An 18,209-nucleotide genomic window follows, 5' to 3' on the forward strand; every position below is an offset into this window, starting at 1 on the left:
ATGGGAGAGACGTCATGACGTATGACGTCTCTCCCGTCACATGCTGTGGGGGGAACCGGAACACGGAGCTCATGAGTGAGCTCGAGCCGGCTCCCTCCGCGGACGACGCAGCAGCTAATGAGAGTCTGTCTGATTCTCATTAGCTGGCTGCTATTACAAACACACAGCCGCCGCTGACGGCTGTCTGTTTGCAAACTGTGTAGGGCAGACCGCTCTCACTGCGGTCTGCCCTACACTTGTGGGGCCGAGGGACTTGTCCACCCCTTGGCTACTGGTGGCACTGACGGACGGCACACCCCCTTTGGTTGGCGCCCCTGGCGAGTGCCATCCTGGCCAATGGGTACATACGCCCCTGTACATGGCCAATGTGGCTTATTTATTAATAACACTGTCCAGGAACAGACAGACTGTCTAATGCCTAGAGTCATCCTTAAAGTACTAATTGGTATAAAGCTGGGTACCACACCTGTGTTTTTTTTTCACTAAGCTTCTGGGTGTGCTTAAGCCCAAAATTTAAAAAGGCAATACTTTTAATATCCACTGGTTTTTTATGTTCAAAGTGTTGCTCTTTTAAATTATGGACGGAAGTGCCAACTTTTACAATCTGTCACTTGGTAAATAAACCCCCTGGCACATACATGCTGTACCTCTGTTCAGCATATTGCCTGTTACGCATACAGATGAGTTTCATACACCTAGTCCTAATACTCATTGCATGAGATGTCTGGTGTGAGTGAGCCGCCAGCTCCCATGCGACTCAGTCTGCGCCGAGCATCTTTTTTGCCCGAAAATGCACCAGGAGGCTGCAAATAATTAATCAGTGCAGTCTTGTGAAGTCTCTTAGACGCAATGTCATTTTGGGGCAATAAGACACAAAAAAGATGCTTGAGCGAGGGAGTATAACAGGATCTGCCGCGCCAAGAGAGCTGTTTTTCAGGACTGTATTGCATAGCTGTCGCAGGAATGGCAAAACACAGGGATAATGTACTACAAGTACAAGCTTCATATTTCCAAACGGCCCAACACATTTCTTTACACACACGGAAACACTAACGCCACACTTCAAATTCATTCCATTCATTCCCAGATTAATATACGAGACTATATGCAGGAATTCTGAAGCAATTTCACTCTGTGTGAATAGTCCAATCATCACTAACAAGTCTACGGGCACTGACAATTACAGATTAGAACTCAACATTGAAAGAAGCAATTATGTCATAAAAAATATGTTCAACATCCATAATCTCTAGTTAAACCTTTCAATAACATTGTAAGATTAGTAGAAGTCTTATCAGAGACATGAATGCTGAGATGCAAGCCAGTCTAAACACCTCCACCAGCAAGAAGTGAAGAGCAGTGTGAAAGGAATGAGCTAAGATAAGTGAGCATGCAGAACTTTTATTACAGCATACAATATCTCTTTATACCAGGCCTCTGCTTCATTCTCATCTCCACCGGCCAAATAATGCAAGACACTGTATGTAGGTCAGAAGTCCCTTGTTACAAGTCAAACTCAAACTGTGAAATGAAATGTAGACAGCATTTTACAGTCTGAAGTGATTTCTCAACTTAACAACTCTAAGATTAAAAAAAAACAATTTCCCAGCAGCAGAGGCTGCAGGACCTCTACACTCTAAGGCCGGGTACATACTACAACGATATCTTCACAATTTGTCATTTCCAGGCAAATTGGAAAGACAAATCATGAAAATCGTTCAGCATGTACCGTCAATTGCGCGCTCCGGCGGGTCGTTTATGACATATTCTGGTTGGCCAGCTGCACGGTCAAACGGAAGATATTGTGTGCAATGCTATCTTGCTAAATGTAGCACGTCATTGTATATTGTGCCGTCGTATCACTGCATCGTGGAGTGTGTACACCAGCGGATGGTTCTGATGTGTATCCGGCCTTAAACTTCTACCACCACCTAATTTGCAGGGCTTCACTGAGAAGCCTCGCAGAGGAATCTCTATTTCCCGTGGTGACACTCAAACCTTTGCTGATTTGCATGGATGACACTTGCTGCCCTTTTCTAGGTTTTAAACTGGAGTGAGGGCTGTGGGAAGCAGGATTCTGGAGTTTAGTGGTAAGTCTTTATTGCCCATCAACCACACTGCACCACCTACTTGTGGAACATGATATTCTAATGGATGTCTACTTAAAGTCATAATTAGTCCTTTACAAAGCCTTCATCACGCTCATTCAACTAGCTGACAAATGTAGCTTTACGTTCCATTATATTACAGGAAGTTAAAACGAAAATATTTATGAAAGCAACTATAATTACTGTATCATACAGGATCAACTTGCATTTACTGTTAAACATAAAAACTAATTATTTTAGATTTAAAAATTCAGATCAAACCGTGCACACTGCTGTGTAGTAACACAGTGTCACGTACAATCAGTGTATGAATGCACAGGCATGTAGTAGTAACACAGTGTCACGTACAATCAGTGTATGAATGCACAGGCATGTAGTAGTAACAGTGTCACGTACAATCAGTGTATGAATGGACAGGCACGTAGTAGTAACACAGTGTCACGTACAATCAGTGTATGAATGCACAGGCACGTAGTAGTAACAGTGTCACGTACAATCAGTGTATGAATGCACAGGCACGTAGTAGTAACAGTGTCACGTACAATCAGTGTATGAATGCACAGGCACGTAGTAGTAACACAGTGTCACGTACAATCAGTGTATGAATGCACAGGCATGTAGTAGTAACAGTGTCACGTACAATCAGTGTATGAATGCACAGGCACGTAGTTGTAACACAGTGTCACGTACAATCAGTGTATGAATGCACAGGCATGTAGTAGTAACACAGTGTCACGTACAATCAGTGTATGAATGCACAGGCACGTAGTAGTAACACAGTGTCACGTACAATCAGTGTATGAATGCACAGGCATGTAGTAGTAACAGTGTCACGTACAATCAGTGTATGAATGCACAGGCATGTAGTAGTAACACAGTGTCACACACAATCAGTGTATGAATGCACAGGCACGTAGTACTAACAGTGTCACGTACAATCAGTGTATGAATGCACAGGCACGTAGTAGTAACACAGTGTCACGTACAATCAGTGTATGAATGCACAGGCACGTAGTAGTAACACAGTGTCACGTACAATCAGTGTATGAATGCACAGGCACGTAGTAGTAACAGTGTCACGTACAATCAGTGTATGAATGCACAGGCATGTAGTAGTAACAGTGTCACGTACAATCAGTGTATGAATGCACAGGCATGTAGTAGTAACACAGTGTCACGTACAATCAGTGTATGAATGCACAGGCACGTATTAGTAACACAGTGTCACGTACAATCAGTGTATGAATGCACAGGCACGTAGTAGTAACACAGTGTCACGTACAATCAGTGTATGAATGCACAGGCACGTAGTAGTAACACAGTGTCACGTACAATCAGTGTATGAATGCACAGGCACGTAGTAGTAACACAGTGTCACGTACAATCAGTGTATGAATGCACAGGCATGTAGTAGTAACAGTGTCACGTACAATCAGTGTATGAATGCACAGGCATGTAGTAGTAACAGTGTCACGTACAATCAGTGTATGAATGCACAGGCACGTATTAGTAACACAGTGTCACGTACAATCAGTGTATGAATGCACAGGCACGTAGTAGTAACACAGTGTCACGTACAATCAGTGTATGAATGCACAGGCACGTAGTAGTAACACAGTGTCACGTACAATCAGTGTATGAATGCACAGGCACGTAGTAGTAACACAGTGTCACGTACAATCAGTGTATGAATGCACAGGCACGTAGTAGTAACACAGTGTCACGTACAATCAGTGTATGAATGCACAGGCATGTAGTAGTAACACAGTATCACGTACAATCAGTGTATGAATGCACAGGCACGTAGTAGTAACACAGTGTCACGTACAATCAGTGTATGAATGCACAGGCACGTAGTAGTAACACAGTGTCACGTACAATCAGTGTATGAATGCACAGGCATGTAGTAGTGTAACGCATGAACAGCACTCACCATGATCACAGTTGCTGCAGCAGTGGTGTTCGTCCCCTTGGGCAGAGAGTTAAAATGCTGTTTTAATTTACCTGTGACTTCAACCTGCATATTATTCCCCTGTGATGCATCATCCTGAATAAGATACAGGAATATTTCAAGACATTCATCAGACATCCAAGACTTTCATCATCTAATAAACATGCCAGAACTATTTTAACAGAAGAGTTATAAATTTTAAAAGAGCCTGTAAGTACATGTAAAAACAAATCTATTGTAGGTCACTAGATTTGTTTCCCCTTTTCTTTGTCATATCCCTGAACAGCCATGGAGAATACTGGAAGATTTAAGCCTTAGGAGGCACCGTACAGCAATAAATGTTTAATATTAAAAGTGTTCCATGCATAACTTGGGGGACAGTTATCTCTATGCAAGTAATGCATCTACATTTACCTTATACTTAATTGGCTAGTTCTCATAAGTGCAGCAATATAAATATATCTAATTTGAGTTCTGACATACTTTAAAAGGACCCACAAACAAGTACTCATTTTATTTCAAAGGTTTTTTTATCCCTCTGATAATATGCCACATCTCTACAGAGGTGACAGCACAAAGGTAGGGAGTAAGGTTAAATAGGACCAGGGATAGACAAACTAAAATTGGAAAGCAGATGGTACACTTCATGGGTTTACGGTAACGTACATTCGGCATGACATCTATGCATCATCTATGCATCAGTAGTGAATAAAATCGTACACAAAAAGAAAGGGTGAGTCACTCATGAGGAGGCAGGGATGCTGGGACAGGGAAGTAGCTGACAGTCTGCAGCAACCTCTATATACTCTAGACCGTTCTGCAAGCATGTAGTTCCCTGTGGCATCTGCATTTGGCTTAAAGGGTACCTAGCACTGCACCCTCCAGCCTAGAAAGCCACCATGGTTATCTAAGCCTGATGGTACTGTGGACGGTGGCACCACTCCCCCACCCGTTATGGCTATACAATAAGCACCTACACTATATGTCCTACAATAATGTGTTTGATCATCCCAGCCACACCCATTGCATAAAATAAAGCATACATCCGATCAATCTCCAGAGTTACTCTTTAGCAATAAAATGGCTCAGCGATTTTTAATGCGGCACTTTCACGGAAATGAATTCTTCCCATAAAGACTGTTAGTTGACTGTGGCAGCTCTTTTACAAACTGAATGAATGAATCTGGGGTTGGCGGATGCCAGGAGAACAATTCCTGCCTGAATGCGTAATGCAACCTGTACAGTTTGGCACATGGTGAATAATGGTCTGGGGCTTTTTCTCATTGTTTGTCCTTGAGCCCATAGTTCCAGTGAAGGGAAATGTAAATACTACAGCATTCAATGACTTTTTAGAGAATTATGTGCTTCCAAGTTTGTGGCAGCAGTTTGGGATAGGTCCTTTCTTTTTACAGTGCGATAATGGCCCCACTAGTTTCATCAATAAATAGATTGCTGAATTTGTCGTGGAAGAATTTTATTGGCCTGCACAGTGAATTGGAACTCTGACTGTGAGCCAGGCCTTATAGCCCAACATCAGTGCTCAACCTCACTAATGCTCTTGTAACTGAATCTAAAGAAAAGTCTTTCCAGAGGATTGGAGGCAGCTATAGCAACTAATTCCATATTAATGGGTAATGATGGTCTGGAAAATTTGTAAAATTGGAAGCTTTAAAGGATAGGAATGTTTATATTGATCTATTGCTATAGAGTTGATTATTATCAGCCCTTCACTGAAAGGATGCTATGACATTACCAAACATTGTGAAACAATGCACTCAAATTTAGCACTGTGATTTAAATTTTGGATGCTTGGGAACCAATCAAATGGTTCCTGGGCACAAAACTGTAGCAAAAAAACAGTGGTTCTTGGGTACAACATTGGAGCAAGTAAAAAGTGGTTCCTGAGCAAAACACTGGAGCGAGTGAAACATGGTTCCTGGGCACCACACTAGAGCAAGTGAAACATGGCTCCAGGGCACAACACTGGAGCAAGTGAATAGTGGTTCCTGAGCACAACACTGGAGCAAGTGAATAGTGTTCCCGAGCACAACACTGGAGCAAGTGAATAGTGGTTCTTGAGCACAACACTGGAGCAAGTGAATAGTGGTTCTTGAGCACAACACTGGAGCAAGTGAATAGTGGTTCCTGGGCACAACACTGGAGCAAGTGAATAGTGGTTCCTGAGCACAACACTGGAGGTAGTGAATAGTGGTTCTTGAGCACAACACTGGACCTAGTGAATAGTGGTTCCTGGGCACAACACTGGAGCAAGTGAATAGTGGTTCCTGGGCACAACACTGGAGCAAGTGAATAGTGGTTCCTGGGCACAACACTGGAGCAAGTGAATAGTGGTTCCTGGGCACAACACTGGAGCAAGTGAATAGTGGTTCCTGGGCACAACACTGGAGCAAGTGAATAGTGGTTCCTGGGCACAACACTGGAGCAAGTGAATAGTGGTTCCTGGGCACAACACTGGAGCAAGTGAATAGTGGTTCTTGAGCACAACACTGGAACAAGTGAATAGTGGTTCCTGGGCACAACACTGGAGCAAGTGAATAGTGGTTCCTGGGCACAACACTGGAGCAAGTGAATAGTGGTTCCTGGGCACAACACTGAAGCAAGTGAATAGTGGTTCCTGGTCACAACACTGGAGCAAGTGACTAGTGGTTCCTGGGTATGCTTCATGGCCAACATGATAGGATCAGTGTATTCTAACAGGATGTGTGCCAGTAATTAAATACTTAATGACTCATTCAATATACATTCCATAATACAGAAGGATAAAGGCAATGACTAGAGGATTTAAAATTCACCATCATAAACCCTTTCCATCTGGTCAGACATGTGTAGAGTGGTAAGCGGCTGTACTTACAGATACCCAAGGGTGGGAGAGGATCTGCTCTGCCATAAACCTATCTTCTACATTCACTTGCAGCATACAGCTAATCAGCTCCTAGGAAGAAAACAGCACAGTCCTATTTCAGTGTGTGATGACTATGGGCTTGATTCAGAGTTGTACGCTAATCCAGTCGCGACTGCTATATGAAAACATGTAAATGTCGGAGTCACCAGGAGATGTACTGAGACGAAATCAAGCATGTGTGCAAGAATGGCTGACGGAACTAAGACGCTGGCACCAGTGACACTGTATACAAAGACACAATTGCTGGAAAGGACACTCCTATAAAACATTTGCGATAAGCCCGTTTTTCTAACCACCCCTCCGTTACCACCCACAAATGGTCCCTTAGTGTAAATCACTCTGCGTCTACATCCTCTATGTAAGTAGAGGCACCAGGGTGCATGCGCCGTGCGGCTTAAGCTGGGTACACAATAGGATGATGAAACGTCTCTCCGGCTGAACGCCATCCTATCAGATGACTGGTAAGTTGACCCACTCTGTCATGCCTGATATCACATCTGGGTGGGCATTTACATGTGCCCGTCCAGTTCAGCTGTCAGTCACCGGAGGCCTCTGCAACAAGTGTACAGACGACCCGTACACACAGCACGATGTGACAATATATCTGCAGATAGATCACCCAATGGCTGTGCTGCACAGTCACTGGGATAGGTCTGTGAACAACATTATTCACAGACATATCGCTGGTACACACCCTTCCATGATATACATGCTGTTCAATTGAACGGCTGATATATCAGCCAGTGTGTACCCAGCATTAGACCCATACAGTGTAATAAAAACATTGGCCAACTGCGTAAATACTGGCATAGTGTACAACTCTGAATCAGGCCCTAAGAAACTATAAGAGTTAAAAGCTATCCCTTCCGTAGAAGCCACTACAATCAATCATTTTGACCACAAACCTAATTTACCCCATACTGTACATTGGCTAACTGGCTATCACTAATGTATGTTGGAGAGCAGTCAGGTAAGGAAGTGGGAGATTCTCTCAGCTGATGTAAGCCCAGGAATTCTCTTTGGAATTAATCTACAGATACTGAGTCATACAGCAAAACCTAAATACTGTAGAAAACAAACACAAAGGCAGATAAACAGGGGTTTGAAGAAGTACATGACATCACTGTTTTAGAGAAAGTTTATGAAACAAATAGGACTATGGACCTCATTCAGAGCCGGACGCTATTTGCGCTCGCTCGTTCAATAAAAAGGGGTGGCTATTCAAATGAACCGTTCGCTCTTTGCGGTCTGTTCACGCCTCTAGGTCTGAACGAGCGAACCAAACATGCGGTCGTTTTTTGGAAACTACGCCCCCTGGCCGCTCGCATCCTACGTCATGTCCGCTATTTATTAGATTAATCGAGTACATCGACCAGCGTATGAACTGCTCGCTATTCTTGTGGTTGGTGTTTGCTACCACAATTTTGCGAGCAGTTCTGACTATAAAATAACCCAGTGACGTGGTCAATGACGCTGCTGTATTAATTATGCACACCCATAAAACGCCCGTTTTGACCTTTAAGCACGCCTGCATTCAGATCTCCACTCCCCGTTTTCAAGCACCTTCCCCTGTTACCACCCACATACGCCTCCTCCTGTCACTCAAAATAGCAGGCATTCGCTATTTAGCAAACAAACAATTTTCGGCCGCACTGACTGGTTCGCGCATGCGTATTACGATCCGTACGCATGCGCAGTTGTGCAAACATCGCTCGGAACGAACGAGCGGCCGCTTACGAGCGGCTCTGAATCAGGCCCTATATTTGTAACTAAAGAGGACCTGTTAGACAGAGTTAGGATGCCAATTCTATGACCCTTGATCTACTATATTATAACGTTATGAGTCTATTTTTAGTCTTCTATCACTAGGTCCAATGACAGACAAGATGGAGGATGATTGTTTCACTGTATTGTACATGTCTCCAAATATTATTTTACATAAAACGGGTTGAAAGAAACAAACCCCCCCCCCCCCCCCCCTCCCAGTAATCTGGAAAACAATGGGATGACTCCATGCAGCACTGTAAATGCTTATTAGATGATTACGAAGGACAAGCCAGTGTCCATTTTCCATCATTATTTCCTCAGGCACCTCATAAACATGGGATCTCCAATTGCTTGAGGTCAGAGATGTCACATCACATCTCTGACAACCCTCATGTTAGTGAGTGAGGCTACATACCGGGGCTTACACACTACAAACAGAATGCTAATGGGGAATATACTGACCAATTAGACATTATAAGACCTTGTACAGTAAACTGCATTTGGTTAGTTATTAGTAGGAGTGTGTACTGTATATGAAACCTGCATTTCCTTATTTCCAATACAATGATAAAATCTCAAACCTTTGCAGAGTCTGTGATGTTATCCCAATACGGGGAGGGAAATTCCAGCTTCCCAATCAGAATCTGATCAAAGAGATCTTCCTGTAGATTATTCTCACTTTGGAGGGAAGAAAACTACATGATCATCACTGTCAGCAAGGATTATGGCCTATTTATCCCATTACATTATTCTACAGAATATCAGTAGACTACCCCCACAGGGATGCCCTTTTGTATCAAAATCTCTGTGACACCCTAGCTACTTGTTTTGTCTATATACATAGTTATAAATGACAGTCAGGTCAGCAGGTTCAGCGATTTTGAGTAATCAGAATAACTAATCAGCTCTGAAATGGTTAGAGACTGATTTGCTCAGATAGGTGCAACCAATGACATCCCAAAAAAGCTTGTTTACTAATCTATGTAGACAAGCAGAAAATACAATACGCATGCACAACTATAGTCACAGAACCTCTATAGCTAAATTGCCATCATTATCTAACAAAACACAAATAATGACACCTGCAGTTTTCTAAAGCAATAAAATCTGGTGTATACTTCCTTTAGAGGCACAAAAAGATCCTAGTAGCTTGGTTTCAGAACAGGACGGTATGAGGAAGACCAGGACACATAAAAGTCTTAACACAGCAGTAATGTTTCATACAGGTCTAGGTTTGTAGGTCTTGCAAGGGATAATACATCATGTAATACTTTTACTGTTAGTAGTAATAAAAAAAATCAATTTTTAACCAATCAGGGAAGGTGGTCAGGGCTATTAAAATACATTGCATACTCTGTTAGAAGGCAGTAAAATAAATGCATGTAAGGTGATTTGACTGCTCCATCACAGATAAAACATACTGCTGTTTCACCTCAATATCCATTTATTAGCATTGTTTTAGATGGCGCTTCCTTATTACAGAGAATATTTAGGCATTTGCATTAGTCCCTGCCCCAGTGGAGCTTACAGTCTATTATACCCTAGAGAATGAAAACATGCAGTTGACACAGACACGCACTAAGGCTGGGTACACACGTAAAGATTTCCATCCAACTAGTTGATTGGTTGGAATGAAAATCTGGTAACGTATGGGAGTAACTGATGATCAGCAATTTGCTCCTAAATGCCAAAAAACAGATGAAAACGTTCGTCACACAAGTTTGTTAAATGTTTGATCTAAACAATTTGTTTAAACAGTTTTTGCCCATTTTCCGGTGTTTGGGACCAAATTGCTGATTGTCTTTTGCTTTCATACCTTACCAGATTTACATTCCAACCAATCAACTAGTTGGATGGTTGGACAGAAAATCTTTACGTGTGTACCCAGCCTTGGGTTGAGGTGATCTACAAATAGGTCAGTGAGCAAGATGTGGGTCATCATTAGTAGTAATGAGAATCATTTTCTTTTAATAATAAAAGTAAAAAATTAAAGTGACTTTTCACTGTTTGCATTATAAAGAACACTGTTGTACGAAGTATTGTCAGTATTTACAATGAATGCATATATTAGGAATTCAACATTATCCCATAAAGCAGTATAATCTCTTAAGTCGAAAAGAGAAATGTTACCTGCGGAAAGGTGGGAATCCACACAGCAAGATATACGTGATCACACCAGCTGCCCATATATCAACCTTTAAGCCGTACCTAATTATGGAAAACACAGCAAATGGATGAGCAATTTCTTGCCACCTGAATTTACAATGACAGTTTCATCAAAAGTTTTTAGAATTTGATTTTTTTAAATTGTTTCATTGTAGCTTCCATCCCATAATGCCTATCTCAGGAAGTGTGTGGCTGAATGAATAAAACAAAAAGTAGCACTAGGCGAGACCTTACATTATATAGACCTGTACACAAACTAAACAAACTACATTCACTTGCCATTTTGGTATTATTTCTTATGCTGTACTGTTTAAAAGCATAAAGCTGGGTACACACTTAGCGGCTAACCGATAGACTGAGCGCCCGATTCGGTGAGCTATACACACTTACCAATCAGCTGCTCGATAGGTCTGGCCTGACATTACAACTGGAAGGGCATCTTAATGTCCGCCCAGTTGTGATGTCAGTTGGCAGTCCCTGCAGCCTGTGTACAGGGCGGTTGGCGGGTTACCCGTACACACACATGCAGATGTACTGATCTATTTGCATGATATATCGGCATCGGCTGTGCTGCAGGGCCGACCTGATATGTCTGAACTATCCACTATGGATATATCGTTCATTGTTCTATCAAAAAATATATCTAGTAGTGTGTACCCAGTTTTAAACCCCAAATAATTTAAAAAGTTACAAAATATCTTCCACCTTGTGAGACTAATGTAATCAACACCACAATGTAAAAGTCACAAATTTGCAACACGCTGAAATCGGTTTTGGCCAGGAAAGGTCAGGGCACTAACTATTTATTTAACTACGTTTTCTATGTTCAGTTAACAAATCACATTGCTTTGAACGAATCCTTACAAGACATAAGTGCTGGCATACAATTACGCACATGCATTTATCTCAATAATCTTCAATGGCCAAAATAAAGGAAAAGAACATGCAGTTGACAGGTTGCTAAACTTACCCAGTCTCTGCAATTATCTCTGGAGCAACATAGGTTGGTGTCCCGCAAACGGTGTACAGGGGCCCATCCACTACTGTGGCCAATCCAAAGTCTCCAAGCTTCAGGGACTTTGTTTTATCAGGATATTCACAAACCTTAAACAGAGAAAAATTAAAACACGTTTTAAAAAAAAATTATAAAAAGAAAAGAAAAAAAGAATATAGAGTCTAAAAACAGTAGATTAAATTCATCATTTGACCATAATGTATCCTTCATTGATAATGTACCATTTTCTTTGCTGTTTTAACTAATAATAATTAAAGTATAATAACCTTTTAATATACATTACTGAAGAACGAAGTCAGACATGGCAACCTTTAGCACTAGTACAACAAGGTGGCACTCAAGGGAGTTTTAAGCACCAATCACAGGATCACTCCTGGTCTTAGTACGCGCTTCTCCCCTCCTCCTCAACCACCCTCCCTCTCAGTGAAGAGAGACTTTTCGAAGACCATCTCCAAACTGGAGAACACAAGTGCTGCCTACATGCCCAGCAAAGCCTCGGCCTCTGGTGAGCGAACACTGACACAGTTGAGTAACAGCACAAAAGCATATCTTCATCTCCAGGCTACAAATTATCAACCAAACCCAAGTAAACTATATTCAAACAATGGAAGGACAGGGAAGCCACTAACATTTTAGTTCCAATCTATTACGTTTGTAAATGTTGTAATGGTGGTGGCACTCTGGAAATGTAATGTTGAATGTCTGGTACCCAAATAGATAAACACTGCCTACCTTGCTCTGGTATAAGACGAGGATATGCTGTGCTACATTGGCAGAATAGTTAATCTGCAGCATAATGTTATTGTAACTTAATGTCACAATATGTTTGACAGACTTTTAGCTGATTAGTGTAAACTTTGTGTAAGTGACGTGACTGACATCTAGTCCCCCCTTCCCACATACTTGCAGCCTCATACAGCCAATGATCAGAGCTATAGTGAAATGTAAAATATGGGTATCTTGTTACATTGTATTACATAAAAGCACCACAGGGAATATTTAATCAACGTTTAGGAAGGTTTAATTCTTCCCAACAAATTGGATGCACATTGTAGGTGCCGTGATTGTATTCCCTATGTTGCAGTATAAAGGCCTTTTCATGCATGCTTGTTTTATTGTATTACAATGGTTTAAAATTAATCAGGTCAAAATGTAAATCTATGCAAATTACATCAACACAGTAAATGCCTGCACGTGGGAAATGCTGGTAAGGTAGCACAGAAATAGATTAACTCATACAACATAACAGTTTAATTTACTCCGGAGATCAGATTAGAAGATTCCCTAAGAAGACTAGCTCGGGAGATCACTGCTGGACAGCTTAGTATCATTAATATGTTGCTTACAAAATCCTCTCTTTATCCTCCAAAATACCAATCATGGGAGTATAAATCCAGGTTTGTTCTCTAAATAATCCATTTACAATTCCATTCTAAAATGGCATTAGCCCCTACTTAAAACCAACGCCAGTTATCGTCTTACAGCCTGTCACTTTAGTTCAGCTCTTTAATACAGCCAAAGCTTATCAATATAACCTGTCTGCTAGATGTCACGCAAAGCCTGGAAAACATCAAGCTTGAAGTAATTAAGGAAAAAAAAAAAAAGGAACAAAATGACCAATATTTATAACAACATAATGTTATGACAAATATTGAGAAGAGTCTCGATCATTGATGTACCTGGCCGTTTGGTGATCCGTATGACCCCTCACAGATGTGTCCTTACACATGCACTAAAAATCCCCTCTCTACGCGCCAGGTCCTGCGAGACTCTGCTAGTGCAGAACATCAGTTATTAAAATGATTAATTAGGTATGTGACACTTGTATATCTGTGTGCCAGGGGCGTATTAAGAGAGGAGTGGGCCCAAGTGCAGTCTACATCTGTGGCCCCTCCTCTCTGCCCGGCTGCTGGCAGTGCACTGAGCGCAGCAGACTTCGGGCACTAGAGTAGACTCTAGCGCTATGCCAGAGTCTACTGCGTATGGAGTGGAAGCCATTTTCCCGGGGATTACCTCACTGCACAAAACGTTGGTAACATGCCCACTGCGGCCATTTTCCAGGTGATTTTTAGAGGGAGGATACCTCCGAAGGACGACTCCGGAGAGGTAAGTATTTAATAAATGGGTGCAGGGTGTGGGCCCCCCTGGACCCGCACTGCACACCCTGTAGGTATAGATACTCCCCTGCTGTGTGCACCAGATTCTCTGAATCTGTATAAGTAGTGCTACAATGTAGTGGCAGCAGCGTTTTCAATTCCAAGTTCCGTTGTGGTTCAAATATAGACTCAAGTGCACACAGGTATACAAGTGTCACATAAAATAACTGGTGTGTCCAAGTTGCCTCTTAGATGCATTTGCGGCAAAAAAAGATGCCTGGTGTTAGCAGAGTCTCACGGGACCTGGTGGCTCACTCATGTCAGGCAGTCATGCTGCATGGGGTATGGAGGCCAGATGTATGAGTACACATCTGTATAAAGCAGATGTGTTTTGTATTTTCATTACAGAACTGATAACACACATAGGGCCCGACTCCGAGCCGCATGCAGACGATCACGTAGCTGAGCGTTTTGTGTCAAAAATCCTTAAAAACTGGTACAGCGCATGCATTACACAGAGTGTATGCACAAAGGCTCTGCTGCAATCAAGGCTAATGGTATCAGAAATGTCTTGGAAAAGTGATGAGCGTTCCTAGGCAGTGGCTTAGTGCACACAAGTAGAGCCTATCTTATAGGCGTGTTACAGGAGTCCAGGCGTTTCAGTGAAAGTGGCTGCATATACTCAACTGCTTGCGTAGGAAGCCATACTCTGATGGAGAAACTGCACCTGCCATAAAGCTGGTGCAAGTTTCGATGATGCGACAGATGGTGGCATGTCAAGTGTCACCCATCAGTATCTCAGCACATAGGGACGCTCACAGTGAGGGTCTTAGTCTTTGTACAGTTGGACACCCAGATATATACTACAAGGGAAGGACTCAGCATTTGCATAGAGCCACAGCCAGATGGCAGCCAATAGACGCACAGACAGATGCGGCTAGATCCAGCTCAAAATCAAAGCCATAGTGAGATAATTATACTGCCCCAATAATCTGCCAGTCTTCATGAAGAGCTATTATGGAGCACTATATACTCTGGTCCTCAGCAGCTAATATTAGTGCACAGTTGGTACAGAGAGTGTTCCACTAGACCAAGATCATAACTAGGGATGTGCGAGCGGTGCTGCCAAACAGTGCGCAGACTCCTGTGGGCAGCACTGCCACTCACCCACAGTTGTTTGCATCTGGCTAGCACCCACCACTGGAGCAGTCACTGCTTAATCTATTTACAATACATGGTACATTATATCTATACAATGGATGGTCAGGCCTGATTTGATGTCAATATTTACATTTTCATAACATACACAGAATGGTGCACTTAGTATTATCCACATTTGCTTTAACGGTAGCTGGTCAGTTAGTGGGCGTTCAGATTGTTGACAGGATCGGAATGTCGACAGAATGTCTACATGGACAATAGATCGACAACCAATATATTGACATACAATTAGATCAACATGGTTAATATGTCGACATGTTTAAACTTTTATTAAGGATACTGTAAAAACATTTAGCACTGCAATTACACAGAACACCAAAATGTATAAATACGCAAGAAACAAAAGTTTACATGGTGGATTTAAAGTTGGCCCACATGGTTATAAATTGGACAGAAAGAAAGGTAAAAACTAAAAATAGTAATGATATAATGTATCTGTATTGTGGGTGTGAGAACAATAAATAGAATATTCTTTCAAATAATATTTGTTATTTGACAGGCACATGATGCATGTAAAAAAAAAAAAAAAAAAAAAATGATCGGCGGCACTCCGGTATAAAGACACCAGACAGGTATAATATCAATGTTTCGCTGCTTTAATGCATCGTTTTCAAGATACAAAAGACAATAATGCAAAACTACTTACATATATCCAGCACCACACCACGTGTACTGCCGCAGCATCCGGGTCAAGCCGTAGAGCGCCCATTGATGACGTCGCCGGCGTAGTATCTGCCATGCTATGCCAATACCTCATGAAGATCTTTTACGCACGAGTAGCCGCATGCATATTCAGAGAACGTCTGCCATGGGTTAATCACTATAATGAACTTAGCTATAATATCAGCTCCATTTCAAAACAACATTGGCCAATTGTCCAGAGGGATGGTGATTTGAATTTGGCAGATACTACACTGATGTCGTCATGTTACACCTGGGGTAAGAATATCCGGGACTGGGTGGAAAAACCAGATATTAGCTGACTTGGGAGTAAGGAGGAAGAACATTTTCGAAGATTGAAACAGGGATGTTAGAAGTGCCTCAATTGCCTCATGTGTAGGTATATGACCACGTGATTATTTCTATCATCCGCACAGTGGTAAGCATTACACTATACGACATGGTATGACTTGCATTACCAAATTTGTGATTCATTTAATTATGTGCTCATGTGGATTGAGCTTTTTTGGCAAAACTGACCAGACACTACGTGAATGTATGGCCCTTCACAGGTCAGTCATTACAGCGGCCATTAAATCTGGCTCGAGTGACCAACCTGTAGCCAGGCACTTTGTAGACGCGGGCTACAATTTGTCTGCTGTCAGGTATAGCATCATAGGTCACGTTCCGGCCCTGATCCGTGGTGGTAATAAATCCCAGAAATTATTACAATGTGAGTCCCGTTGAATCTACAAATGATTAGGTACATTATACCCTAAGGGTCTTAACGAGAATCTGGGGTTACATTGCTTTTTATAATTCTGTCTCTTTCTAAAGGTCTCAAATTACGAGAGGTGCTTTCACCTGATGTGTGTTCACTATCTTTACAGTTGTCTCTTTGGTTGCCATGGACGTCGGTCCGTGTTTACATTGAGCAAATAATTAGATATTTGTGCATGCACAGAAAAAAGATAAATCACAGGTGCACAACTCCAAATTACTAATTATATATAAATACATTATGCAATAAAATGTTGCAATAAATAAAAAAATAAATAAGGGTTTTTAGCATAATCCTGACCAAGGTTATGGTCCCTAACATACTAGGCTTCAAATCCAGAGCGCAGGACACCCCCAAACCAGCTCAGCCAACCCACCCCAGGGCATCGCTCTAATGAGAAAGGTGAAGTGTAAAGTAAGATAGGTAAGAGCAGCTACGGCTGCATATATAGGATGGAGAAGTGAAAATACAAATATAATAAACAAACAATAAATGCGTTAAAATGTGCAAAAAAGGAAAAAAGTGTTATAATGCGATGCCCTGAAGCACCAAAGCAATCCAGGGGACCCATGCCCCAAATATCAACTTAAAGTTGCACTACAGTATATAATTTGTAGGACTTACCTAAATTGTGCCTATTACTAGTGTGCATTCACAATACCAGACTCCATGCTTTAAACCAATAAGGGAGGGGTGCTAGTCCAGGCTGAAGGTGTCTCATGCCTTCAGGTGTGCAAAGAAGCTATGGTGGGTAGGCCCATTACCTTGGCCATGATTATGCTAAAAACCTCCATTTATTTCTTGCAACATTTTATTGCATGTTGTTTATAAATAGTCATTTGGAGTTGTGCACCTGTGATTTGTCTTTTTCTGTGCCTGCATTAATAGTCTCAACAGGTAGCACCTTCCATTATATATATTCAGGGTGTGCAGTCTAGGACCCTTTCCTATACACTCCGATTAGATATTTGTGTTGACCTATGTATTTGGGAAACGGTTTATTTTCCTGATTCTGTTGTTCTGATAGACCATCTGTCATGTGGTGTTATTGATTTTTGTGACAGCGACTATCGACTTAATGATATTATCTCCCTTCATTATTGTGTTACTGAAATTATTCATGATTGGTGTATTTATTGGTCATTGATTTATATTAATTTGTTATCTTTCTTATGCCTCCATATACTGTGCTTGTTTTTAGATACACTGTTGGTGTCAAGGCAATGGGTCGTGCCTGCGACGTCATCAGTGGGCGCTCTACAGCTGGACCGGATGCCGCGGCAGTACACGTGGTGTGGTGCTGGGTATATGTAAGTAGTTTTGCATTATTGTCTATTGTATCTTGAAAACAATGCATTAAGGCATCGAAACGTTGATATTATACCTAACTGGTGTCATCTATATAGCGGAGGGCCGCCGATACCGTGACTATATTGGGGAAGTTTTGGCTTTCCACGGAGGACACCTGGGACTGAATAATGTACCATCTACAGTATGAGGTAGGACTACATCATTTGCTAC

General features: G+C 41.8%; 1 protein-coding gene across 3 annotated transcripts in view; it reads right to left on the bottom strand.

Annotated features, from left to right (window-relative positions):
* Window positions 1-18,209, bottom strand: part of DCLK2 (doublecortin like kinase 2) — a 137,702-nt gene that overhangs the window by 6,749 nt on the left and 112,744 nt on the right. For 2 of the 3 annotated variants that reach the window (XM_088448381.1, XM_088448390.1), the window contains 5 exons: window positions 11,886-12,019; window positions 10,880-10,957; window positions 9,331-9,427; window positions 6,932-7,012; window positions 4,042-4,155 (listed from right to left, as the gene is read on the bottom strand). In XM_088448381.1, coding sequence (XP_088304507.1) covers window positions 4,042-4,155; window positions 6,932-7,012; window positions 9,331-9,427; window positions 10,880-10,957; window positions 11,886-12,019 — 504 coding nt within the window. Of the gene's footprint in view, window positions 1-1,430; window positions 1,522-4,041; window positions 4,156-6,931; window positions 7,013-9,330; window positions 9,428-10,879; window positions 10,958-11,885; window positions 12,020-18,209 lie in introns of all 3 variants that reach the window. The other variant, XR_015869896.1, reaches the window with a different exon arrangement.

The sequence above is a fragment of the Taudactylus pleione genome, unplaced genomic scaffold, assembly GCF_031769625.1.
Source record: "Taudactylus pleione unplaced genomic scaffold, aTauple2 ptg000021l, whole genome shotgun sequence".
In the NCBI taxonomy this organism is placed as follows: domain Eukaryota; kingdom Metazoa; phylum Chordata; class Amphibia; order Anura; family Myobatrachidae; genus Taudactylus; species Taudactylus pleione.